Source organism: Botrytis byssoidea (genome assembly GCF_014898295.1).
Source record: "Botrytis byssoidea strain MUCL 94 chromosome Unknown BBYS_014, whole genome shotgun sequence".
Taxonomy (NCBI): domain Eukaryota; kingdom Fungi; phylum Ascomycota; class Leotiomycetes; order Helotiales; family Sclerotiniaceae; genus Botrytis; species Botrytis byssoidea.
Window position 1 is genome coordinate 381,274 of NW_024065855.1, and position 26,428 is coordinate 407,701.

The window sequence follows — 26,428 nt, forward strand, 5'->3', positions numbered from 1 at the left end:
GAGCAGTTCCACTCAATATCTCAATCTTTATCGATATTTAAAAGGTCACTCCAAAGGCCTCTTGATTTTTCCCTGAGCAGTATCTTCAGAAATCGCTTTCAACAATCACTATGGGTACCAATTCACTGAAAATATTAGTGGCTCTTTTGCTCACAGCAGCATCCATGGAATCAGCTCATGCTATACCAGCTGTAGATCCCAATGTTGATACGCCCACCAAAGCTCACGAGCTTGTCTCCCGTGCCGCTCCCTCAGAGCCCATTCTAACAAACACCGCTGTTGCTACCAGTGCTGAAGCTTACACGAATTGCTGTCAGTGGGATGAAATTGAAGATGGCCGTCTAAGGTTCACTTTGAATCTCGCCGGTGTAAGTACATGCATACATTCGTTCCCCTTCTCAATATTATATTTGCGCCAAAGATATCGAATAATATATGCGACCAACTTTACATATCTTAAAACTTACATTCGAATAGTGGGGAAACAAAAATCATCAAAAGAATCACACAATTTCCGACGACAAGAACTGCGCTCTTGAACTGTTTGATGAAATATCCTCCTTCAGTAAGAATCTTTCCCCATTTCTTCTCGTGACTGCCTTGCTGAATCAGCGGGTCATCTAGCCGACTATGTTCAAAAAATAGAGGATTGGATGTGTGTTCCCTCTTACGGTGCTCTCAGAGACACCTTTGTGACTTTCAATCTCAACATTTTGACACCTAGTCCTGTGCTTTGGGCTTTAAACACAGTAGATCCAATCCCTGAAGAATGGAAATGCATTATGCCGGTGAAGAAGGAAGAACATACCTGGTATTGTAAACCGCAACAGTTGAATATTTGATTATCTATTTTGATCAAGAGATCGGATGTCGCTACTACTTTGGTTGCGTTACGGAGCTAGATCTGAAGAAAAGGGCGTGTCGGAGAAGACGAGGATGTGTAAACTCAACGAGAACGCTTCAACTATCATTCTTTGGGGGCAGAAATAGGAGGGGACCATGTATTTCTGATCACTTTATATTCTAGTATTGTTGTAATTTAGGCGGGAAATAAAGATGACTTTGGTTTTTGTTATAATTTTGATATCGTTTCGGAATAGAGATTGTTAAATTTTGACATTTGTATTATGCAAATGGATAACTACACTGTCTGGATGGCCAAGTACTTTTCTGAACCAAAGCCTTTCTCCTATGAGTGGTCATCATATAAAGCATTTTACTCTAGATTAGGCAGTCTCTTTTTGTGGTCGTCAACCTTCCCTAGCACGACTCCTTCTTCCTATCTTTACAAGCCCATCATTTCCCTCCATTCAGAGAAGAAATCAAATAATTCCTGTTCGAGCCAATCTTCACAGCCTTTCCAAACAGTGTGGTCTCTCCAGTATAATGCCCATCCCCTCTGCTGCGCGTGATTGTATCTGTCCCTTAAGATTGTCTCTTTTGATTCAAGGAACCAAGCTCGAGGTTCCATTTGGCGAGGATTTGGCAGAGCAAGCCTTGTTAAACGTAGAGATTCTCGGTACGACCTTGTATGTAAATCATAGGAATCGCCATGCAGAGGTACATGGAGAAAGTGGTCTCTATATCTATGTTGAAGAGCCAGCTTTGCCTTACAATTCCCATTACTGGGATTGTAGGCAGATATCAAAAGATACCTTGGAAGAAAGAATGTATGAGGGCATCTCCCGATATCCAAGAAAGTCTTCCGATAATGACGGAGTCCCTGCCAGCTTTCGATCAAGTCGGCCAAGTGCTTTCCATGACCAGGATACCACTCCTTACAGATGGTTTGAATGGTTGATTCTCGATACCGATCTCTAACTTTGCTATACATGGGAGTGAAAGTGGCTTTGTCGGAAAACTGACGACAGGCCAATGAATAGCAAAAGTCTACGGATGGATCTTGATTGTAATTTTGATCAACATATGAAGCTAAGCTGAAGGGCTTCGGGTGATAAATCTTGCAAGAAGCATAGAAGCGGCGACAAGTAAGCCCTAAACAGACAACCATACATGAATTAAGTTCGTCGAATATGTTCATGAGAATATCGTGTGAAAGATCGTTGATGGTAACTTGGCGAGTCTTTGTCTCGATAGCGTCGCTTACACAATAGTCGGAGTTAGACACATCATGCTGGCGCTCAACTATGATTTGTATACCGAGAGTTTGAATGTCTGACTTTAGGATTTGTTCGCTGCCGTTAACTTGGTCTGAGTTTTCAGCTGACTCCATGATCTCGGAATTCAAATTTAGCTTTCGGTAACGAATCTTTCGCTTCGTTCAGTTTCGGTCGTCGTCAGTACTTCTCGGCCCTTTGGAGGCTGATATTTCATGTGGTGCAGGCTATGATGATTTTTAGTTTGTGCTTTTCGGGGTTCGATAGACTTTTAGAACTCCTCGTGTGATATATATAATGTTATCACCGATGAGGTAGATTGTTCTCTTACGTAACTAAGATCTGTACGGTACTGGTATCTAATCATCGGGAGCGTAGCAAGATGCTTTTTGGATTCGCGTTAGTTTGATTGGATTCAATCACTCAGCTTTCCAAGGTTCTTCGCGAGATACCTAGTACGGCTATTCCATTCACTTCGAAAGTTGTTTTATATTCACTAGAGTATGGATGGAAAGAATCGTAGACTTAAGACGGTCATACGGCAGTGATTAATCTGGTACTGGCGCGTCAGTTTACTGTACAGTACCAAAGTCAATATTCTGGTGTGGGGTTGTGGATTATATATCAACTTCGTCTCCTGGACTCTCTCACATACACAAACTCTCAATAAGTTATTTCGGCCAAATCGTCATCTTCCGAGAACAAATTCCAGTTATACTATCTTCGACAACATATTTTTTGATAAATCACGTCAAAACACCTCCTACATCGCCAACATGAACAGCTCTGACAAATACACTGTAAATTATCTGCAATATAAACTAGTCGATGAGGAGGATGAAACTCAAATCCTTGATATGGATTTCGATCTCAAAGAAAGGTCTTCTGAGCAGATAGCTAGTAAGTTTACTGTATCCTTATTTTTGATTGTACTTATCAGTTCTTCTAGGTCCTGCATCCATGCGAGATCAGGACGAACCATGCCTCATCAACAAGATGCCTGCGGAGATAATTGCAGCTATCGTGAGTGAACTCACACCCTGCAGGCGCACCTGTCTCGGAGTCACTTGTAAGGATATTTATCAGTACTTCAAATACTTAAGCCCAAAGCTAATCGATTTATCTGAAAGGGCAGGCTCGAAATTCCAAAATAAACCTCTCCATATGCTTCTCAAGACTTGGATCGGCCCCCAGTATCGCCGTGGAGTCTTGATACCCCACCATTATCTGCTTAAATCCATGTATGGAGAATCTCAAGGATTACCAGATAGTGGGAAGAAACTTGAATTGGCGCATAGATACATCGATTATCGTCGATCTAGTAAGCCTAGGGTCATGGAAGATAGAAAGATGCGCATCCATCCATTTTTACTGTCAAATCCATGCAACAAAGGGGACAGCTGGAACGAGGAAGCTCTTGAAGTTATGAGGGAAGACCTTAAATCACGCCTCGATGATCATACGCAATGGTTTCATTACTGGAATTTCTTTCATGTGTTTGGATTGGATGAATATCGGCATTATAAATATCTTCTTCTCCGGCGAAAGCAGCGGATGTCAGATATCGCTTGGTGCATTATGCTGAGTGGAGGGATGCAATAGGATTTTGATCATTCTTCTACTTCATAAGATGTGTTTGATAGTATGGTTTTGTATCTGTGATATCCAAGATGGAATTTTAGTACCACAATAAACCGGCTTTTCCATCCAGCAGATACAGGGAAAACCACTCACAAACTTGGAAATGCACCGAAGAGTGAGCATTAAATTTCAGAGGTCAAGATAATTTAGGAATCAATTCATAGCGGCTTGCTTTGATAGGAGGTCAATATAATACACCAGAAATCTGACAATTGTTGCTGTGAGTTGAGTGACTTGACTTGACTCGAATTGCACTATGCTTGATGGCAGTCACTAGGTGGCTTGTATAGACTTGTTGATGAAAAAGACACTCTACTTGCCGGTTGTTAGAAAAGTTCTGCTGGCCACCATAGGCGGTCATTAGCATCAACTCTGACTTGGTTGGCCATATCATGAATAGTTGATAAGTAGGACGTGATGTGTGCTTTGCACCAAATGGATATTGAAAAATCTAATAAAGTAGGCCATAAATTTTTGGAGGAAACTACACTCCGTGGCACAAGTTAACCGCCCAACCAGGGCACGTCTTGTTATGCAAAACTATTCATTCTGAACCTTTATGTAAGCGAATATTAAATCTTGACCCTCGTGCCAGTTACAAAGTGTTGCTCAAAGTTTCAGGCCACAACCTTCTTGAGTTCTGCGGTAGCATCATCCAAAAGACCGTTCAAGTACCCCTATCTTGATCTCCGAGCACGATTATCGAATCGGCCTGTACATTTAAATCATTGACCTGTGCTACATGAAGGAGATAATATACAGTCCATCGGCTGATGCATATATCGTTCATCATGCCTTGAACTTTGAAGGCATGTGTAAGGTCCGCTGGTCATATGTCACAGAAACTTCAAGTTTAGGCTTTGTATATGAGCTTAGTTAAGTATGAGGACTTCGACAGAGAATAGTTACTGAGGCGCTCCTTGTACTCCATATTGCAGTTCTAATGAATTCTTCCAGTACTTATCAAGTACGTCTTTTGATAATTTAGCTTCCTGAGACACCATTCATGCCGCAATGATTGGTGTCTGGCTTACTTGTGCAGCTTATCTCCTTCACTATTAAGTTTATGTGAACACAATGTGGACGAGCGGAGCTAGATTCTGGAGACCTGTTGAGATAGGCGATGAAGGAAGTGCTGTGAGTTGTGTAAGAGACACCTTTTGCCAGGAGAATGAAATTAATTTTAATCAAGATCCAGTACAGATGATCAAGTAAGGTTGATCATCTAAAGCGATTACAGTAAAAGACTCACATTGAGATGCACACACTGCAAGAATGAAGCCAATCAAGAAGCCAGCTTAGTTTTCATTTAATATTAATACTGCCTGGTATCTATGAACTCAGGGAATGCATGCGTTCAACATCGGGTAGGATCAGAATATTAAATCCAAAGATGTTGTACCGGTATGCAAAATGCCAAGCTCAAATTCAATAACCTCTCTTATTAAACTCCCATTCCAGTTTCCATGCCCTGATTCGAAGATCCCATACATAAACCATCATATAATTATCTCATCGTGAACTCAATTAAATGTTGCAATGCAACTAGAAGAAACCAAAGACAACAGCCATTCCACCAAGCATAAGACTTCCAAGACTCCAAGATGCTCCATTCATCGACAAAGCACCCGCAGCGGAGCCCGATGCAGAGGCGCTCGCGCTCGAACTTGCACTTGTCGCAGCTCCACTCTTGCTGGAACTTTTGGTGGCTCCAGGTACCTCAGTGACAGCGGTAGCGGTAGATGTGCCGGCACTGGAGACAGAGGCAGTTGCGGTAGAAATAATTGTGGAGTTAGAATAGACGCCTGGCTTTCCGGAGACAATGGAACTGGAAACGGAACCGGATGAGTATACTGATCCAGATAGTTTGTGGGAGGAGATGAAGTTTATGGAGTAGGAAGTGAAGGAGGATTCATACGCTGACAAAGTACTGCTTTCCGGAACGGAGGTAACAGAGGTTATTGGGACCAGGGCAGACAATGATGTGCTGGTAGCATCCACACTGGCAGTGGTCGAGCTGATGCTGATATCTTCGCTGTCTCCGGTTTGGAGAATGGTAGGAGAAGCATAGGTGATTGTAGCTGCAGAACCACCAGCAGCTAGAACTGATGCGGAGTTGGCCAGAGCCAAGGTAACGGCGAAAGCGACAGTTGAGGAACGCATAATGAAATTGAGATTATTTTTTAATAGGAAATCTAAACGCTGGAAAGATTGTATGTTTGAAGAATGAAGAATGAGGAGGGAACGACTGGTAATGGCATGATGGACTTATAAGTAACACTTTCTCACGGTAACCAACACACAGCCGCAATTTAATACCTAGCCACTTTTCGTGTTACATGTACGAATCCTATAACCAACGACTAACATTTAACCCCAGCCCTACTACGCCCACCCATGGTAGTGGCTAGCTTAAGGCTGTCAATATTCACTAGATTATTACTCCATATGTGGCATGATTGATCGAAAACGATTGTGATTGGGGAGATCAGTACGAAAGGAACTTTCCTCATTATTCGTATCATAGGAAGCAAAAATTTCAGTTGATGCAAGAAATCACGGGATGCTCTTTCTTGTTTGTTTGGGGATATCTATGGGCCTAGATGGAATCTCAACCCTGTAAGTCGTCATTTAGTGGAGTTCGTCCCCAGTCAGTGTAGGTTTTCACGGCCCCCTGAGCTTACGACCCTGAGAATAACTTGACAGGGGGGCTTGGCATCCGATCTATTTTAGCAAACAGAAGGCTTCGTATAACTGGTACGTACAAGTTGAACTCGTATTGTGAAAATTCTTTAAGTCTCAGAATCTCAGTGAATCCAATAATTCGTAGCTGAAGCGGGCCAACGATGATCTCAAGGATTCGACCGACTGGACAGTTACACAACATGTGGAGATTTACAAGTACCTCGTACAGCCCGCGCCCCCCTTTGATGATCTCTGCCTTCTAGACTGCTTCGACTACTCCATCCGCCCTGGAAGCGTTGTCTTATGGCATTCATCAACATTGTATTTCTATTTGTCTTGAACAAAAATAGGCTTAACTAGCCTCCCTCGTAAGATCATCATGAATAAGCAAACTCCTGAAAATTCTTATTAATCGAAAAGTTGTTTGGTTGGTGGGCTATGTGTAGGTACTTGGTAACTACACGAACTGATAGGTTATGTTACGGTCACCGTGTAAATTCATTCATGCAACTTTAGACCAATTTCCCGTTTGTTTTCTGCTCACCGACAAGAAGGTAGAGTAGAACTGAGATTACAGTCTTCATCTCCGACCTTGAATGTCAACACGGAACCCCTTGCATGACGGGAAGGTTAATTGATGCTTCACTTGTGTGCTATTACTTCAGTTCCGTTGTGTAGTTTTTCTTATTCTTATGGCAAATAAACACGCTCCAGAACAACAGGTAAGAAGATCTATCCCAAATTTCGAGTTGATATCTTCGATCAATTGCAAAGAAAAGTAATAATTGAATCCCGTTATACTAATTCAATCTGATTATTGGAAGTTCAATGAACTATACTGGATTGGTGATTGAAAGTTCGATATACTAATCAACATTCATAATTGAGATCGCTCGGAAAACAATTGTTCTGTGGAGTTGTCAGGACTCTCCCCAGGCTAGCTCGGTTAGATTAATATCATGATTTGGTGACACGACTTTTCAAATTCACTATGGCCAGAAAGGTTTGTTACAGCTCCCGAGTCAAATCTTCCTAATTCTCGTAGACAGCGATTTTCAAACTTGTGAGGATCACAGTCACAGTATAGCCAGCCAAGCTATTGACGGCGATAGCATACGTACCTCATTCATCCATTTGCACTGCTCCGTAATGAAATATGTACGTCGCATATTCCATATTCCTATTTTTCTTTGTTTGTGACTCAGTACCTTTCATACTCGCTCAAGCTGTATCGCAAATTAGCCCATCATTATCACCAGATTCTACTGCACCCGTGCTGGATCCTGCAGAAAGTACCACTACATTATCATTTGCGGAGATTACATCTCGAACTGGCGTTGCATCTTCTCCTTTTATTTTTGCTATCCCCACAGAGCTATCGGAACACATCAATATAACGGGAACGCCTGATCCAGGATTAAGTTCCTCAGATGTGTCTCAGGCTCTGCCCTCTGAGTCAAATCCCCGCGCTACCAGTACCACGATCGAATGGATTACCGCTTTACTACCACCTAGCACTACCACTACCACCATTACATTCCCTTTGAGCGGGTCTGAAAGTACTCTATCTGGATCTGGTTCTGGAACCTCGGCTTTTGCTTCTGCTCCATCATCCACCAACACGGTTACTTCTGAAGTCTTTCTGAGTACTTCACAATCCACTTCTTTGGTCTCTCCATCAATCTTGATTAATACTAGCACTTCTGTGCTCCCAGTTGCTCTATCCACATCTAACTCTACAGTACTGACTCCTTCTGAGACTGGAATATCTGTTATAACGACGGAATCGCCATCGTCTTCTGCTGAACTAAGTGGTGTTACACCTTCCGCCACTTCCAGTATTGTATCTAGTGGCATTGAGTCTTTAGTTTCTTCCACTCCTATCTTGACAACAGAATCTAGCATCATAACTATACTCATATCTGAAAGTTTTACGGGGAGTTCTATTACAACACCTTTACCTGGATCAGAAACCTTCTCCACAATTGTACCAACTCTGTCTACCGTTCCAACCAACCCCTCAATTTCAAGCTCATCTGTCGTTTCGTCAGTTCCTCCACCTGATCCAAGCAGTTTTGAGCCAATTACAACTGTTCCTTCACCTGCCTCTTCAGGAACTAGTGGAAGTGGTTCATTGCCAAGCGCTTCAGGATCAAACGGTTCATCCCCAAGTGCCTCGGGATCAGGAAATGGTTCACCTTCATCAGACTCTATAGCAACTATTACACTGCAGAGCTCTACAACAGATTCTAATACTACAACTTTATATCAATCTGAGACCCCGATAGCAGCTACTGATACTGTGCCATCCGCAAAATCGAGTGATGTGCCCAGTATTATCGAAACTGCGGCATCATCCACTGTTATCTCTCTTAGCACAAGCCTCAGTGGCATTGAACCCGCCAGCAGTGTAGAATTTTCAGTCGCATCCACTACCATTGAGAGTTCAAAGACTCTGTCTGGATATGACATCTTTACAACAAACTCTAGTACAGCTCAGGTTAACACAGAACCAAATCCCGGAGTGAGCCACACCTCCTGCTCGTCAACAATTGAGATACTTAATTCAACGTTGGAGATTTCTACCACTACAGCTTCCTCTTTGACTGATTTAGTATCCTCATCATCCCCACCAGATAAGATATTCAGCAGTGACATTCAATCGCCTGTCAGTACATCCAGTTTATCGAATTCCGGATTCTTCATCGAATTAGTCCCTACGGTAACTACACTGATCGTTTCTACGTACCCAATATCTATGAGTCCAGCTCCAGCATCTACACCTAGTGTCGAATCGAGCGTCCAGTCTTTCTCCGTATCTTCTGTTCTGATTACTGTCAGCTTTCTTCCAGGGGATATGGCAGAATCAAAAACAACAACATATCTGAGTTCGATTTATACGCTTATTCAGGTTTATACCAGATCTCCTACATCCAGTGTGGTAGAGGCAAGTAGCAGTCCCATCCTTCCGAATTAGTTGGACTGCACCTTGTTACTCGGGCCAGAAACTAGAACATCCAAATATTCCGTTAGCCCCCCGCATCAAATAGTAGGGGAATATTTAACTACTGATTTGCCACTAGTCAGCCTATGGACTGGAAGTATTCGCGTCACTGTTTCAAACCTCAGGGGACCAACAAGTGATCTTGAACCCGCAACCGGATTGATCGTCGAGAAACAATAAAATCTAGGACCCTCCTCCAAGATGAGAGCCGTAATCCTCTCCAGGTCCACAAACATGCAACTTTTGGAAACGACGATGATGGGAGAAAGGAGATGTTATCTGTAGGTTGATCGGGTAAAGAAGATCCAGACTGATTATAACTAGTGATAGAGAAGAAAGTTCGCATACTGGGCTGTGAACTTGGGCTGTGGTCTTCGACTTTGAACATGTTTTCTTTGCGTTCACCTTGCTTCCAAGGTGTATAAATGATTAGCTGAGACAATGATTTTCAAAAAGACATAAGTCTAGGAGGGGCGTTGAACTTTTGATTGGCTAGGAATTACATTGCGAAGCTTTTATCAGCTCTGTCTCCAGGGGACTGCTCAATTCCTCTGTCAATCTGCGATGCTTTCTACCTCACTTGCCCTGTACCCAAGCCCCATCCTTTTACCTCGTAATTATTTCCGCTTTTCTGTCATACAACTGATGAACTTTCGCTCACAATACACGAAGCTCTTTGCATTAGTTTTTCTCCTTCTTTTCATCCTCGGTTTCTTTCTTGCTATCCGCAAGGCTTTCCACCGGATCCATATAATTGCTTTCCCCATCTCCAAGTTCTTCGATCCTGTGATCATTTGATTTCTGTAAGTCTTTCGGCTGTTTTCCACCTTCAGCATCAATATCAACAGCTCTGTCCATCCTCTCCCCAAGTTCTTTTCTCTCTCTGTATCTTCTATTCATCTTCTGAAGTCTGTTGATTTGGTGCTCATAAAACTTGTTCATGATTTCGAGTTCTTCTAAACTTTCAGCACCGTCAGTCTCCATGATTTGATTCATCCTCTCCTCGAGTCCTTGATCTTCGTCCCGGATCCTTTGCAATTCAGCAGCATTCTCTTCGACTTCTTTCATTCTATCCGAGAGTTTTTTTTGTTTATGATCATCATTCTCTTTCAAAGTAGCCACATCCATACTTTTGTTGATTTCTTTCGAAGCCCTTTTTCTTTCATCTTTCAGTTCGCTGTCTTCACTAGCGGTAACTCGAACGTATTTCTTTATTTTAGCCTCACGTCTCTCTTTTGCATCTCCAAGCCCTTTACTTTCAGTTATGATGCTTTGCGCAAGTGCACTGATTGCGTCTATAGTTTCTCTCTTCTCATCCTCACGCTTGTGTTCAAACTCGCGTTTCTTCTCGTCGTCCAGTCTGGCCCACAAAATTTCAATCGCTCTAACTTCACTTCTTCTCTGTCCAGATTGTTGTCCGTCAACTGAGGCGATGGACCTTTCTGCAGTGTCGTTCATTCTGTGGGGAATGCGTCCTGATCCCTGCACATATCATATCAGCAGCAACAATACTATCCTTTATTTTCGTGCATCTCACAAGACATAAAGGACAATCGTAGGATTTATCTACATTATTTTCGTAAGCAACGATGGTAGAACGATGTTCCTCACTGCTTTCCGCATGAGTTTTTGAGGCCATCTTGATTTGGAGGTAATCAAATTTTCTGCGATGGAATTCGTAGTTGCTCGTTAACGTTTGATATGTTAAAGAGTACGATGCAATTGCTTGATGTTCACGAAAATTTATTCACGAATGAACGGTAATGTATTTGCATCTTTGCCTACATTCTAAATATTTTCAATAAATTTCAATGGAAGGGAGGAAGGTGCCATGAGAAGCCGCAGAACTAGACGATGTGGTCAATCGCAAGTGCCTAAACAGGACTTTTATATATGGTTCAATCCTCATCTTCATCGCTAAACTTATTAATAGGTACGATGAGAATTCGATTGGCAACCGGTATACACCAGTGGTTTCGAGTAGGTGTTTTCCACAACATCTTGGACAGATTGAAGAGGGCTTGTGGAAGAGATCTACAAATTTTTGCAGAAATCATCAGGATGGAAATACAGCTTGTCAACCATTGACATGGAGTTTCCACGGAGCATGCAGCTTCTGTATTTCTCGAGTATAAAGCCAACTTTGATCATCCATAGAAAACGCCTCTCGAAGTCTGAGATGTCATCTTCAAAAGGGTTCAAAAGCAAAAACTCATACAGAAGTCCTCGGCAAATGGACGTTGGTGTTGACCTTGGCATCATGTACGCCAAGGTATCGTGGTCAGCAACGAATCGGTGCCTCCGAAAGACTTTGTCCTAGATATTTGCAAAAAAGAATGGATCAAACACACCTTTTCAGCTATTTTGATTTCAATTACCAGCTAGGTAAATATACTAGAGATACCAGATTTACCCGACACATATCCCAATGCTGAAATACATTCTCACTCGAAGCATCCTTCATATCCTCATTCCCCCTGAACTTCTCTCGGAACTCGAACTATCTGTAAGTGGAGAAAACAAACCACTCGGTGATCAATCGATCTGGATAAAGGAATCTCAAATAAAATCTGATGACAAAGAATTCTGATCGACAAAGGTTACACAACGCACAGAAATGGAGAAAAGTCAGCGGCGACTCAGCCTTGTGGATATTATGCTGTCAGCAGAATAGAGTAAGAATTGAATGACTTTAGGCCACTAATTCCAGTGATTGGTCAATATGAGATAGTTCTTTCATTCAAACCAATTTCCAATTCATTTGGTAGCCATGCAACTCGGCTTTTGGGATATGTTGTAGTAAGATTCCCTAGAAAGATGTCTCAGCAAGAGATGTTTGGCGTAGCTGAGTTGACGATTCCTGATACAACATCTGATGTCCAAGGAGAAAAGGAAAAACTAAAGAGTAAGATATCGTACCTTATTTTATACCTACCAGATACGAAACGAACTAATTCTTGATTACATAGAGGCTTGTGTAAAGCCAAGCTTCAACAGTGGCAGAATCTTTGGAGAATATCCATCAACACGCTCCTACGCGGTGCGTATAGCATATTCAGATGCTATGATGTGTAGAGGAAATAATCTCTTGCAAGTATACTCACTACTTCGTAATTTCCTGAGGTCGCCGTCTTTCGGGCTTGCATTTGCTATTGTACAGATTGTATGGACGGAAGTATGTGCATGCTTTGGAGTTACCATCCTTCCATGTTCCTGGCTGTAAGATCCAAAGTCTGAGCAGCGTTCCATCGCATTTTTGAGCAACTGAGGACACCTATTTGGTTCTGATGCGGGTGGTATATAATGAGAGAGCTCCATTGCTTTTTTGTTCATCCACACAAGTTTCTTCGGCTTCAACTCTTTACACCTCAATCACTTTAGCCTATCTTTAAATTTCACTTATTAGCATCATATATCTTGCTGCCATAATGTATCTCTCAGGATTTGCAACATTTCTCCTAGCCGTCGCATCACTAATACTGGGCAGCCCACTTCTGCCACGAGAAGACGAACGCCTAGACGAAGCAGTCTTTCTCACAACCTGCTTCAAATACGTGAAAAGCAACGACGCCACGCCGAACGGTCGAGACGACAAACTCTGGTACTTCAAGAGCTACGGCGATTCTATCAAAGGCGATCAATTCGACGAAGCCTATGCCTCCAACCCCGGCGACCAAAACCATCCCGTAGACTGGACTTCGGGTACCGAAGGAAAACCCATAACCGGCACCCTCGACAAAAAGCCGTTTAAAGTTTGGGGACTCACGGAAAGGGGAGATGACAAGACGTTCGTTACTGGATATGCCGATTTGGGAGGCGCGACCATGCGCTGCTACAACAACTCTGCCTCGTTCTGGAAACAGGATTATGGAGAAAGGATGTATGTCAAATGTGGTGCGAAGTACTACTGCACGAGAAATTCGCGACAGATTCGTCGCACGATTGTAACAACTTCAAGTACGATGCAGAGTATTCCGTTTCTGGGGAAGCAGAATTACGATATCAAGAATGATCATGCAGTGCAGGAACAGGTTAAGAATGCTTTCTTGTGGTTGAAAGATCATTATAGGAGTAATGCTGCTGATGGGGAAGGATATAAAATTGGAAGCAAAGATTACAAGATGACATATGCGGTTCATCGGATGGAGAAAGAGGGAGATCCGTATTATGAAGCTGATCGGATCAATCAAGTTGCGGATTTGGTGGCGGAGAAAATGCTTCCTGAGTTATGGGCCAAGGATAAAATCAGTGGTAACTATGCCCTTGCAAGACTTTGATGGCGCGGAAAAAGAATAAAAGAATTAACAAATGGTTTAGATGAAAAAGCATGGCCGTCCGGAAACAAAATCCTCGCAGAAGCGACACATACGCTTCCCTTCCCCAAACAAATCAAAGTCCAAGTGCAAGTTACGCAACAGGCGATGCTAGATTGGGAAGATAGAGATACCGTTGTTATTACCGTGGAAAAGGGGAATGAATGTAAAGTGGACAGCGTGCTCACTCTCGCGATCAAAGGCGCGTTTAAAGCTGTTTCGGCTGCAACGACAGGTGGTGTGAGTGCAGTTGCTAATGGATTGGGATTTGTGGTTGGGGAATTGGCTGCGGGTGCTTGTTAGATGTTTGGTGAATTGTTGGGAGAGATTACGGTTTGATGAGATAGCTTTCTCTTCTGCTTAGATTTTGGGTTTTGAGTGTATTTTTATATTGTGTTTGTTCATCAAGGGCTTGCTTCTTATATTTTATAGAAAATACATGTATACTATTCAGTATCGTGTCTTGATTTTATTTGAGGGATCTTGTTCCAATGAATTTATCATATCTAGAGATTTCGTCGTTAACATGTGAGCTTCCCATGAATTGGCGGGAATATATATTAATAAAACTCGCCTTTCTTCATCAATAATAACATCCCTCGTGGCGCAATTGGCTAGCGCGTTCGACTGTTATTCATGACTAGTCTCTGATCACGTGATCGAGAGGTTGGTGGTTCGAGCCCACCCGAGGGAGAAACAAGTTGTCAGTTTCTTTTTTGAATTTTTCTGTTTCCGGTTCATGAAGGTGGTGGTTGTTGGTTGTAGAACACCGAAATGGTTTCTTTTTGAGGTTTAAAGGAAGGAGGAGGCTCTAGTGTGGGGTTTATTATTCGTAAGTTCAGTGGGTGGGTGGGCTCGAACCACCAAGCTGGCGCTCCGAAATCACCACAAATCGGCTTATCTTCCAACTTCTTCCTCTTGTTTATACCCTCCTTCTTCCATTCAACTATGTGGTGCTTTCGGATTTGGTTTTTTAAGCTCTCATAACTAGGTATTGACATGTATTTTGATGTATCGGCTAAGGATGGGGTCCCGTCGGCTTCACGCGTGCCGAAGACATTACATACATGAATTCAAAATAAGATAGCTAACTGGTAGCATTATTGATATTGAGAAGGGAACATCAATTTTTCATCTAATATTCCAGCTTCAACAGATTTGCTTGGCTTGTCTTGACAATATGTAATATTGATAGGATGCGTTGTAAATTTACGAGCTTGCCTACTACCTCTGGGCTAAGCTACATCAGTACAGGTCTTTATTCGAATGATGTCTATATATTGATTCGAGTAATAGAGCTTGATTGTGCACATTCAACTAACACAATGACGACTCAATGCTTCAAATCATCTGCACTCCTTGGTTGTCCTATATTATTTGTATCCATAGCGGATCTATTTATCGGAAGCAATTTGATCAGATAAAGAAAATACCAAGCTAATCCAAGAGCTGGTACGCTAACGGTACATAAAGGTACAAATCTACCGTTTCGTCCGACGTCAAATTCTCGAACTTTGGCAGGCCGAATGGGGAAGAGGTTTCTTCGAGTATAGAATTTTTAATTTTCCGTGCATCTTGCGGTTTCTGTGCTAAGCCAGCAGTTCCGATGAAGTTTAATTTATTTTTCGTTCTCCTTACGACTGCGGCCTTTTTAATCCCATCAATCTCACACAAGTAGTCGCCAACACAAGCTGATGACGGTCCAAGTCCCATGTTTGCAAGCGCATCATTCGCTATCAGAAAGTTTTCGACATACTTGTCCAAAAGGAATAAACGTGCTCCCTTTACTGGAGACGGGGGAAGAGGTTCAGACCTTTCTGGCGATGAGTGAAAAGAGGAGTTGCGCAACATAGACTCATCTCCTATGTCTTGATTAGTGGGTCTATCGATCGGACAGAAATTTCTTCCTGGGAAACGTTCACAAAGCCAGGAAACATCAGAAACACATGTCGACACGATTTTGAGGCCAGCCTCATCCAAATCTTCTAGGAGTTCTAAGAAGATATCACTTTCTTCCTGAACGCTGGGCTGAAGTCTTTCTGGCAAATAATTCTGGATGTTTAATCTCCAATCTGCAGTTTTCGAAAGTTCAGTCATGATTTGTACATACGAAGGTCCCAAATGTACAATTCGTCCCACTAAACGAGCTGGAACTTTCAACACTGTAGGGTTGCTAACTCCAAGATGTCGTTCAATGCTTGATTTTTGAGGTATTCTCAAAAAGACGTCATCCGCAATTTCCTTCATTGTCGTTATATTGGGACCACCAAGAGAGTCCCGAACTAATTTACCAAACCTCAAAATATCACTCTGGTCAACTCGAGTATCGGAATTTCTAAAAATCACTGTATCCTTCCAGACTTCGTAGAGGGTTTTTCGATAATCCATAGGGAATCCAGCATAGCAATCTGTAGCCAAGCCAATCAACCCATATACTTTATCTCTTGGCTCTTTACACAAGGCTTGTCGATGGTTTGTCATAAGGTTTTGCAGCTTATGAGCACCATCATATTTGCTTCGTAGTTGATAATAAAGGCTCCATGGAACTGTTTGAGATAATGCGTTTTCTTCCATTGTTTCCTGCGTGATCCATGCAGGGTATGGCCAGTCAAGAGTGACGGTTTCCACAAGTCGTTGCCAGTCTATCAGTTCGTGTCCAAAGAAGATGGTGAGTTTTCTGGCTTTTCCAATCTCTTGGATAATCCAAAGTCGCTTCCAATATTCATTTGAGCATACGGTCATCAAGTAGTTGAACAATGATCGTTGATCTTTATACTGCTGAGTATGCCCTGATATTTCAAACGGCGATATCTTCTCAGGGTCTGGCCAAGCTGGTGGAGGCGATGTAGCCCCATCGCTCCTTAACCAAATTATCACAAGTTTTGCACGCTCATAGATATAAGGCATGATAGTCAATTGACGATTTCGCTCCGCAACATCGTCTTGATTTATGCAAATAGCGTCCACCCAGAGAACGTATTCTTTAGCACTTTGGTGCTGCAAGCAGACAAGTGCCTTGTATAAATTGTCTGTTACAAGGAAATGCCGGTCATCAATGACAATAGGTCTTTGATCAGCTTCATTACCCCATGTATACGAAACAGCGATGTACTTTGGACGTTCCCCGAACTTTACATGCTTAAGAGAGCAACGAGGTTGCTGGGTAGAATCACCAGGTGATAAATGTAGAAGCTATGAACTACTTATTAGCAACCGTAATTCCCAAGGTATTGGTCAACCACTTACTCGAATTCCGTCTACAAGCGGGTCAAGAGGATTGTAACAAAATCGCTTCATCGTAAAGAAAAGCAGAGTAACGAAATACAAAGGATGCCGACGGAAGAAACGTAATGTAAAAGCAGTCGTCTGCCGTTCAAAAGAAGGCTGACACTTGTGTTGCGCAAATTAGGCACCGGGATCGATTCCGCCAAGCATGAGTGCATGAGAATATTGACCAATAAGTGATGCAGGCATGAATTTTAAATTGACCTTCCATAAAGTATCACCAGCAATCCAAAGTATTTTGACCATTTGGGATATCGTAATGGTTCGCCATGAACGCCATATTTCCTGTTTTTGCTTCCATTACTCTTCATCCCCTTCTTCGCCCTCTTCTCCCTCCTCCTCAACAGGGGCCCTTTTCCTTTGCGAGGAAGCACCACTTCTCCGCTTCTCTCTCAAATTATCTTCCGTTGATGTGACCGCTTTCTCTCCAACGTAATGCTTTCCATCCCACTCAGTTTCGCATTTTGGACAATTCTGATTAGGGCGTGATCTAAAATACGCAGGTTGACAGATCTTATGTAGTCGCACATTGCAATCCCTCCTCGAACACCTCATGCCAACCGTAACGATTCCTTTACATGCTTCACAATTTTTTATGCGCTGCCACTCATCCGGATCGTCCGAGTCGTTATATGTATCGACAAGCCAGCTTCGAAGCTCTAGAATTGCGCGGGGTGACAAAGAATAATACCCTCGTTCGCTCCGTTCGAACCACCCCTGCGCTACCAGACCTTCCAATACCTTCTCGGCTTCTACTTTCCTTACACCGTTATCTATTGTCTGCATGTCGGCATCACCTATGCTCTGTCGACCGGAGCCTCCAATGACTGATGAATGTATAGCCTGTGTACTGGTTATAGCCATGACCTCTTTTCCCTTGGTATTGTATGATTCAAACATAGCATCCAACAAACGCTTAATATAGAACATCTCCTCTGTTGTAAAAGTGGTCGCAATCTGTGTGAGGGGATCGCTGGTACTGTTGACAAGAGCCCAGATTTGTTCATTTGTTCGCTGATGTCTCATGCTTCTAATCTCGTAATCGAACGGCGAGAGGGCTTCAGCTGCTTTGGATATGTAGGAGTTTAAGTCATCCTTTGTGACATCATCTGCTGAAGTAACTCGCCCATCTATATGATGAATGTCAGTTTGAAAGGAGGAAAGATTAAAGAGGAGTTTCTAATCACCATCTTGAACCGTGAAAATATGGGCGAGCAAGTCTTTGCCTTCTTCTAGATTCAAAGTGCCACGCGCTAATAAAGCTTGAAGAAATGCGCGGTTAGTATCATCATACTGTTCCGGAGCGTTCTCCATGACTGTTCCTCCTTGTAGATTTGCTTGCAATATTTATGTCGTGGTATCAATTGTGATGTGATAGGGATAAAGATACCCTGTGCGGGGTGACGCGTTTGTGGTCGCGGAATAATTTTAGCGTGTTCAGCGTATTTTTCTTCGGGGTTTCGGGGCCCAAGCTCCTAACATACAATTGTGTTTGAATTCTGGTATCAACCACTCAATACTCCTCACCTACGTCTAATCCTCGTTCACTCAGTTCATTGCGCAGTGTTTTTCATGCAAATTTTAGGCTCATTCTCTACAAAACATCTGCCACATTGCCAATGAAAATAGTTCGGGTCTCAAGGATGCTTTTCTCCTGTACAATCATGGCCAATACATCTCCAACGCACGAGAAGGTTAAAGTATATCTCAAATGGCTTGTTCCTTCACTTCCAAGATCCCTATGAATTGGTCGTGCAATGTCACAATCCAGCATATCTAGTCTAGAGCTTGGTAGTATGGCTGATACCGGGCTGTCATTTGGTTCAGGAGTTCATACTCGATCTTCCAAGTTTGAGGTAGAGGTCCCTCAAGCCACACATGCTACCAAGAGGGCAAGTAGCCTTTTTGCGATCCTTGATAGAGTTATTGGGATGCCGTTGTGATCTGTTAAATACTGAGAGGCAAACTACGAATCCCGTTCCATGCCTTCTGACTGTGAAAATACGTTTCACGTGTGGATTTGCATTACATGAGACGAGCCAAAAAGCTTATTAAAACCTGTTCTAGACCGTCTTACACTGCTACCCGGTGTACTTATTGTTCGATCCCTGGCAAGAGATTCCTCCGTGAAGCCCCACCCCTTCAACAAGTTCTTGATGCTCAGATTCAGACCCAGGTCTCCTAATTCTCCTCCGCCTTCACATCAACCAAGTTCTTATCTGTTGCTTGTTAGTCGTGCAAATCCCATCTTCATACTCACAGAAGCCCTTACAGAAAGCAACATAATCTTTGATGTTCTGAGCCTTGTCGAACGGAGTTGGATAATACCAAGCTGCATTCTTCAATTCCGTTTCTGTACTTTGTCAATCCTTTTCTTGCTCATAAACACATAAGTTAGGTAGCTTACTGTCAAACGTGATGGTATAGTAGGATGCATCACCCTTCCAAGGACAATGTGTACTATGGTCTGTCTTAGAGAGCATAGCTTGTTTCACCGAGCTGAATTATCAGTATTCATTGTTTAGACTGGGTACAATGCCCAACTTACGATGGTGGAAACTGTATGGTTAGCGATGTGTCAAATCTTCAAAAGCTGGGTACGTACATAAACATTTCCTTCTACAACCTCCCAGTTATCTGTCTCGGCAATGGTACGGCCGTTGATTGTTGCGGTAGCTTTTCCTGATGGCATTGTTAATATTCCTGTGCAGTGATGTTCGCAAAAGTTTATGATGATATTTTGATTGATGTTGAGTCTATGATGATGGGATACCAGACAGTTATAAGTGAGCTGCAATTTGGTTTGTAATAATGAGGGGTAGCTTGAATGGGTATTCCCCGCGTTTTGGATTAAGTAATCAACCGAATGCGGGGTTTATGCTTCTCCGATCCGACTACATTCTTAGTTGTTTAAAGCTTAGTGCTTGAATGTTCAATCTGGCTCTGAATACTGAAGTGCCATTCGCCTAATAGGTTTGAGACGAGTGTCATAATATGCAGTTCAATTCCGAGCAACAGGGGCTTCTCGGCTCGATTCGCAAGATGAGAGCCCTTCATTGTGCAAGTTTCAGTCCCACATTAACATGCATACAGCTTCGCAGCCGGCCTTGTGAATTGCATTCACTTATTCGAGTCATTTTGTCGCGTCATGTGATGAGAAAATGACTGGCCCCGAAAATATGTTTTTTCAGTCATTATGAAGAAATCATTCTCGTTCCAGTCATTCTACGGCCATTCCACAGTCATTACAGATATTACTAGTCATTATGCGCCGCCGTACTCGCACTCGAGTCATTTCAGGACTACAGCTCTTGATACATCCCATTCTGCAGTCATTCCGGGACTATTCAGTCATCCTGGAGTCATTGTGGTTCTTTTGTACAGTTATTTGGCGTCCAGATAACCTATCAAAATGTGGTTAAATAGCTCGAATATCCCTCTTTGCTTCATGTTCTCTTTTCGAGCACAACACTTCTCAAGCACAGCACAAATCTACCAGATATCAAATAAAGGCAACGATTCTAGCATCAGAGTCCCGTTTAACCCTCTCCTTGCCTCAAATCTGCACAAATCAGTGTCTCTAAACCTCGTCATGTCTCAATATAACCTCCCAAAAAGCAACACAATTCCATACGTCAACAACCAAAACGTCCTTCCTCGACCAATCAACCCTAACTCGGCAAAAGCAAAGCGCCTGAGACAAGTCGAAAGAGATCGCAGAGATATCTACAGCATAGTTCCTCAATGTAGCCCGCCTCGAGAGTTTCTTTCTAAGGATGCATTCAGAATATTCCCTAAAGGATGGTGGAAATGTACATATGCCGGATGTCCCGTTGGGGCCCATGATCTCGGCGAAAGATTATGTCCAATCTTCGCCAGCGAGGGCAAATATTTGCCGGATGGGCGGAAAGAGGCAGAACGAGATCCAATAGAACTCCAGGATGGTTGGTGGTGTTGTCCCAATGGCAAATGCAAAATGAGATCCAGGCGTCCGTTGTATGAAAAGAGACGCATATGCGAATGTGAGGACAACTATGGAAGGGATGCATTGATTAAGAAACGTGAGGCACTGCGTCCTACATCCTCGTCAGCGGATAATGTCGCGAAATGGATTGCACAGTTGCCTGCACTGCCAACGGAGGAGGAAATTGACGTCATGGAGGGAGGGCTAGAACCGGGTTTGGAGTATGCGTATGAGGTTCAAGAATCGACGAGTTCCAGACCAGAGAAATTACTCACATTGAGGCTTCCTAGGACACTTGGCGGATGGGAATTGTTGCTAAGAGATAAGCCTTCTGGCTCTAAGTAAGAATGATTGGGTGTAGGGCGTAAGGATTTTTATTTTTTTTGACATATTTGGGTTTTGGGATCAATTTAGAGGGATTTAATTGGACACTTGTGCGAGATTTTGAGATAATAGATCTACCTTGAATTTTTAGATCACATCATGATATTTTCGAATATTTGGAAAATTTCAGGCGAGTAAAATGTTCAAGATCTGTTCAAACATTGGGATCTCTGCAGGTGTGAATGTAGCGTTTCATTTTGAACAATAGATTCTGCAAACTGCTCAATGTTTAGTTATTATAGTTGGGATAATCATGTAGACTTGAAATGTGATGTCTGATCGAGATTTGGACATTTTGTAACAATTGCTCGACTTGAATTCATACACGTTTGAATCCCAAGGCAGTTTTATGAAATGACAACCAAAGTTGTCTGCATTGTAGTTGGATACTGGAACTCCAATATCCAGTTTAATTTCGTGCAATGAGCCTTTAAACATTCATTCAGCTTGAGACATTGAAACTTCAATCAACAACTTGACTTGATACACTAGAATAATTTGCTTCACTTTTGATTAACTGAGATAGATTGCTATAGTTGTACAAATTGAAATCCGCCTCTCTCGAGTAACCCAGAAACAGTCAGATATATTAGACGGGAAAAGGAAAAGTGCATCCAGAATCGTACTCAACTGAACCTGAAAAATCAAGCGGAGTTATATTCCCCAAGCCTAGACGGACTAAAGTATATCCTCCTGGACTAAGAATCGGCCAGCCAAGTTTGCTCAGGCCCCTATGAGTATCTTTTGAAAAAGTCGCTCAAGACCTCATCATGTACCGGCCTAAATCAACCTCCCGGACCGTTTGTTTCGGAATCACTACTCCGCGAGGCGTGTTGCCGAATAAAGGATATATCTCCACTCCATGATAAGCGCCCGAGTTGATATTTTCTCGTAACAGCATGTCTGGAAAATCGCCAAGATATCTGTATCTCCAAATAGGTAGATGGCTGTATACAGAAACATTTGTACGAAAAGCTTAGTCAAGGAACTCACAGAGTCGACATATTAAAGTCGGAACATATGAAATTTGTTCCATTTATGGAATTATTGCATAGATATCTTTGAGGAGCTGTGAATCTGAGCTCTCCAATTGGAGGTTGTGCATAAGGAATGCCGAGATATTCAGTTACGAAGGTGTTCGAAGCTGCATATCTATGTACGAAGCCGCTACTTGTTTGGACTCTATTGCCTACTTCCCATGACCATACTTGCGGCATTATGGATGCAATTAAAAGGAAATTCAGGGGAGTAGAGGTCTTGATGTTTGACATAGACAGATGCAAAAGAACAGGTGAAGACGATGGGTTGAGAAGTTAACAAAGCACAAAGATATGAAGAAGGTGACAATAATGATACATCCAGAATGAGGTCTTATCACATTATATACCCCCTCAGACACTTTGCTCAAAACGGTGCTTAGATATAGATGGTCTATCTGGTTGGAGCAAGGCGCCCAAGAATGATCCAAGCCTCGCCCTTAGACAGCACTAGCACTCCCATTGTGGGATTTCGTAAGGTTGATAATGAAATCCAGCGAAGCAGACATTGATCACTCATCTCCGATCGAGTGTGGAGAGATGACGCAGCTGTATTAACAATTCTATATAGATTTGAATGTAATGAGTTTACGTTTTGCGAGGCCCCTGTGACGCTAGTTCCCGAGCGTATAGGACTAAATACGATTGGTTAAATGGAAGCAAAATTGGGATCGTAATCCTTTGAGGGCCACGGCAAGGTACAAACAATTTCCCTTTGAATATGTGTGAGATTCTCCACTTGAGAAAGCCGACGGCCGAGAAGGATTATTTCTGATCAATTCGATACAGCGAAAGGTGTGAGTTGCCTTCACACTGGAACTTTTTCGGCGTTCCTGCTCTGCATTTCGAAGCCTTTAAATCTCTCCTAGGTTGCTTCGTGAGCTTCTACGGAAACCAAAAGAATTATGAGCATCAATTGATCTTGATCGATAACCTTGGCAATCTCCAAGTGTCTACCCCGAGTAATTCTGAGTCTTGAATCATTAGAAGACCACCTTCATTCGGACGTTTAACTGTCATGTTTCGGTTCACGCGTAGAAACCGGTATTGTAGCTGGTGTGATTATTTTGAGTCACACTGTCCCTTTTTGTTTGATTTGGAAATGCCAACAGCGTCATATTCCGTCATCTAATAATACATCTTTATCAGCACCCCTGCATTCAGAGATAGGTATCGGGTCGGGTCCCCGGGTATCTCCAAAGTTGATCGGTTATGCGCTCCGGGTAGAATGCATACCCGGAAATGCAAAAAACGCCGGGTAGGGTTCGGTTGCCCCTCCCTATTTGCATTGCTACATGGTGAAAAGCCTTCTTTCAAGCAAGTCCTAAATTGTTTTGATTGCCAAGATGCATCTTCGGCGTTTTTACTGAGTTTGACATGAACAGATTCTCGATCTGTCCTTTGCAGATAGATATACCGTCCGACATGCTAGATGCCAATGGTAAACCCCTAAATATCCGGGTTTCTCAGAGACGAAGATATCAAAACATGCGTATATCCGGAGCGTAGATCCCTTGTTCCTTTACTTCCCTTCTATCATTCTATCTAGATCTTCCGAGGGGTAAAAGCTAGCTGCATTTATCAACAGCGTAACCTTTCATTCTCTTGAATACATAGACAGAGATCAATCATTGTCGTAAGTAAACTTTCGCGAATTATGACCAATTGATGACCAATTTGATGTTATTGGATTGAAATCATTTATATATATATGTAATTGATTTTGTGTAGTGTTTGATAAGTATTCAAGTGGTGAAATACAGTCGTGCTAGTTTCTCCGTCCATAGTGAGCCGAGCCCGGTTGAGAAATGCGGGGCAAATTCCGCTGCCCGGCTACCTGCAAAGTGGGTGGGATATTCTCCCACAGTTGCTTTTATGCGTTTTGACATGTCAAGACAAGGTCTGCTACGCCTTTTAAAGACATCGTGGCGACAGTATTATATTGAATAGAGAAAGATTTTTCCTTGGTGAATAAAAAAGTTTCGAAATTCTGCACTCTATATAAACGGTGGCATTTTTCCATTCTTCTCGTTCCACATACATACATACATACTTGCTATCAATAAAAATGGATTCGAAGCAATTTAAAGAGGCGGCGACGTCGGCCATCGATGAGAGTAGGTTGTTGCTTTCCCACCTGAAGTATCATATACTGACCAACGTAGTCATTCAATACTATGATAATATTCATGAGCGAAGAGTAGTTTCAAATGTTGAACCTGGGTACCTCAAGAAAATTCTTCCAGATGGTCCACCACAAGAGGGTGAATCATGGGCAGAGATCCAGAAAGACATTGAAACTAAAATCATGCCTGGCCTGACACATTGGTGAGTCTGATGTCTATATTTGAGCCTCAAGATGGACACTGATATATGAAGGCAATCACCTAATTTCATGGCTTTCTTCCCTGCATCATCCACATATCCTGGAATGCTCGGAGAGTTATACTCAGCAGCTTTTACTGCTCCTGCTTTCAACTGGATCTGTTCCCCTGCTGTGACGGAATTGGAGACTGTTGTAATGGACTGGCTGGCCAAGCTTCTCAATCTCCCAGACTGTTATCTATCCACAACTCACGGTGGTGGTGTTATCCAAGGATCAGCCTCGGAAGCTATTGTTACCGTTATGGTCGCTGCTCGCGATAAATACCTTCGCGAAACCACTGCAGGTTTATCGGGTGTTGAACTCGAGGATGCGATCGCATACAAGAGGAGTAAGCTAGTTGCACTAGGAAGCACACAGGCACACAGCTCCACGCAGAAAGCGGCGCAAATAGCTGGTGTTAGATTTCGGTCAATCCCAGTACTCGCATCCAACGATTTCGCCATGACGGGTGATGATCTAGAGAAAGTGTTGAAAGAATGCAAATCTCAAGGATTGGAACCCTTCTATCTAACTTCGACTTTGGGTACAACATCTACATGCGCAGTTGACGACTTCGCATCTATCGCGTCAGTACTTTCAAAATACGCACCTCCGGATGTTGCAGGCGAGATCTGGGTTCACGTTGATGCTGCTTATGCAGGCGCGGCTTTGGTTTGCCCTGAATACCATCATTTAACGTCGTCCTTCCAACATTTCCATTCGTTCGATATGAACATGCACAAATGGCTTCTGACAAATTTCGACGCATCATGTCTCTACGTCAAGAAACGCAAAGATTTGATCGACGCACTCTCCATAACACCAAGTTATCTCCGCAACGAATTTTCAGAGAGCGGACTCGTAACTGACTATCGGGACTGGCAAATTCCCCTTGGAAGACGCTTCCGAAGCTTGAAGATTTGGTTTGTCCTAAGAACCTACGGAGTCAAGGGCTTGCAAGAACATATTCGAAGACACGTGAAGCTCGGGGAATTACTCGTCAGTCTGCTCAAGACACGAGAAGATCTATTCAACATCGTTACAGGACCCAATTTCGCCCTCACGGTCCTGAATGTTGTTCCTAAATCCACGGACGCGGGTGCGGAGGCACAGAATAGTCTCACGAAAGAAGTATACGAGTTGATTAATAAGAGAGGCGAGATCTATCTCACAGCCGGCGTGGTGGGAGGTGCATATGTAATTCGAGTCGTGAGTGCGAATCCCAAGGCGGAGGAAAGTTTTATCCGCAAAGCTTTTGAGATTTTGGTTGATACGACTGAGGAGGTGCGGGATGGGAAAGCGAGCAAACGAGGAACTCTCAATGGGCTTGTTATAAATGGGAAGGCGGAGGATGTGGGTGAAGTGGCGGTTGTTAATGGGAATGGATTGCCAAATTAGAGTTAGACGGAAAAAATGGGCATTGTGAATGGCGGAAGCAAATACCCTACGCAAAGGAATTATGAATGACTTGCTCTGCGTGAGATCTTGTAGGTTTATGAGAGTGCAAATAGTAGATAGAAAGGATTATAGATCATTCCACTTCTCAAAGCTGTGTGTAGCGACTAGGAGGCGGTTTCCGGATTTAGTGACTGCGTATAATTCTTCTCAGGATCATGAAAATTCCTTTTTACAA

At 42.8% G+C, this 26,428-nt stretch overlaps 11 protein-coding genes across 12 annotated transcripts; 6 read left to right on the forward strand and 5 right to left on the reverse strand.

Moving 5' to 3' along the window:
- Window positions 1–110: 110 nt before the first annotated feature.
- On the forward strand, window positions 111–842 carry EAE97_007267 (uncharacterized protein; the record flags this gene model as incomplete). The annotated part of the gene is made up of 3 exons (XM_038877781.1): window positions 111–368; window positions 478–565; window positions 625–842. The coding sequence occupies 3 exons, from the start codon at window positions 111–113 to the stop codon at window positions 840–842; spliced, it is 564 nt and encodes a 187-aa protein (XP_038731266.1).
- Window positions 843–2,893: 2,051 nt separating this feature from the next.
- On the forward strand, window positions 2,894–3,719 carry EAE97_007268 (uncharacterized protein; the record flags this gene model as incomplete). Its single annotated transcript, XM_038877782.1, has 2 exons — window positions 2,894–3,017; window positions 3,067–3,719. 2 exons carry the CDS (start codon window positions 2,894–2,896, stop codon window positions 3,717–3,719), a joined length of 777 nt encoding a protein of 258 aa, XP_038731267.1.
- A 1,584-nt stretch (window positions 3,720–5,303) lies between these two features.
- On the reverse strand, window positions 5,304–5,921 carry EAE97_007269 (uncharacterized protein; the record flags this gene model as incomplete). Of its 2 annotated transcripts, XM_038877783.1 has the most annotated exons (2): window positions 5,304–5,586; window positions 5,677–5,921. In XM_038877783.1, the coding sequence occupies 2 exons, from the start codon at window positions 5,919–5,921 to the stop codon at window positions 5,304–5,306; spliced, it is 528 nt and encodes a 175-aa protein (XP_038731268.1). The 2 variants fall into 2 exon arrangements, with proteins under 2 accessions (XP_038731268.1, XP_038731269.1); XM_038877784.1 differs by having other exon boundaries at window positions 5,304–5,921.
- A 1,678-nt stretch (window positions 5,922–7,599) lies between these two features.
- EAE97_007270 (uncharacterized protein) lies at window positions 7,600–9,420 on the forward strand (the record flags this gene model as incomplete). The annotated part of the gene is made up of 1 exon (XM_038877785.1): window positions 7,600–9,420. One exon carries the CDS (start codon window positions 7,600–7,602, stop codon window positions 9,418–9,420), a length of 1,821 nt encoding a protein of 606 aa, XP_038731270.1.
- Window positions 9,421–10,128: 708 nt separating this feature from the next.
- Window positions 10,129–11,086, reverse strand: EAE97_007271 (uncharacterized protein; the record flags this gene model as incomplete). Its single annotated transcript, XM_038877786.1, has 2 exons — window positions 10,129–10,929; window positions 10,985–11,086. 2 exons carry the CDS (start codon window positions 11,084–11,086, stop codon window positions 10,129–10,131), a joined length of 903 nt encoding a protein of 300 aa, XP_038731271.1.
- Window positions 11,087–11,837: 751 nt separating this feature from the next.
- On the forward strand, window positions 11,838–14,195 carry EAE97_007272 (uncharacterized protein). Its single transcript, XM_038877787.1, has 3 exons — window positions 11,838–12,352; window positions 12,417–13,698; window positions 13,765–14,195. Exons 2-3 carry the CDS (start codon window positions 12,876–12,878, stop codon window positions 14,061–14,063), a joined length of 1,122 nt encoding a protein of 373 aa, XP_038731272.1. The 5' UTR covers window positions 11,838–12,352; window positions 12,417–12,875; the 3' UTR covers window positions 14,064–14,195.
- Window positions 14,196–14,924: 729 nt separating this feature from the next.
- EAE97_007273 (uncharacterized protein) lies at window positions 14,925–17,057 on the reverse strand (the record flags this gene model as incomplete). The annotated part of the gene is made up of 2 exons (XM_038877788.1): window positions 14,925–16,952; window positions 17,007–17,057. The coding sequence occupies 2 exons, from the start codon at window positions 17,055–17,057 to the stop codon at window positions 15,198–15,200; spliced, it is 1,806 nt and encodes a 601-aa protein (XP_038731273.1). The 3' UTR covers window positions 14,925–15,197.
- A 288-nt stretch (window positions 17,058–17,345) lies between these two features.
- EAE97_007274 (uncharacterized protein) lies at window positions 17,346–18,359 on the reverse strand (the record flags this gene model as incomplete). The annotated part of the gene is made up of 2 exons (XM_038877789.1): window positions 17,346–18,175; window positions 18,233–18,359. 2 exons carry the CDS (start codon window positions 18,357–18,359, stop codon window positions 17,346–17,348), a joined length of 957 nt encoding a protein of 318 aa, XP_038731274.1.
- Window positions 18,360–19,226: 867 nt separating this feature from the next.
- Window positions 19,227–19,737, reverse strand: EAE97_007275 (uncharacterized protein; the record flags this gene model as incomplete). The annotated part of the gene is made up of 5 exons (XM_038877790.1): window positions 19,227–19,264; window positions 19,318–19,398; window positions 19,453–19,544; window positions 19,594–19,604; window positions 19,651–19,737. 5 exons carry the CDS (start codon window positions 19,735–19,737, stop codon window positions 19,227–19,229), a joined length of 309 nt encoding a protein of 102 aa, XP_038731275.1.
- Window positions 19,738–20,637: 900 nt separating this feature from the next.
- EAE97_007276 (uncharacterized protein) lies at window positions 20,638–21,354 on the forward strand (the record flags this gene model as incomplete). The annotated part of the gene is made up of 1 exon (XM_038877791.1): window positions 20,638–21,354. One exon carries the CDS (start codon window positions 20,638–20,640, stop codon window positions 21,352–21,354), a length of 717 nt encoding a protein of 238 aa, XP_038731276.1.
- A 3,144-nt stretch (window positions 21,355–24,498) lies between these two features.
- On the forward strand, window positions 24,499–26,193 carry EAE97_007277 (uncharacterized protein; the record flags this gene model as incomplete). The annotated part of the gene is made up of 3 exons (XM_038877792.1): window positions 24,499–24,547; window positions 24,596–24,758; window positions 24,810–26,193. 3 exons carry the CDS (start codon window positions 24,499–24,501, stop codon window positions 26,191–26,193), a joined length of 1,596 nt encoding a protein of 531 aa, XP_038731277.1.
- Between the last annotated feature and the right edge of the window lie 235 nt (window positions 26,194–26,428).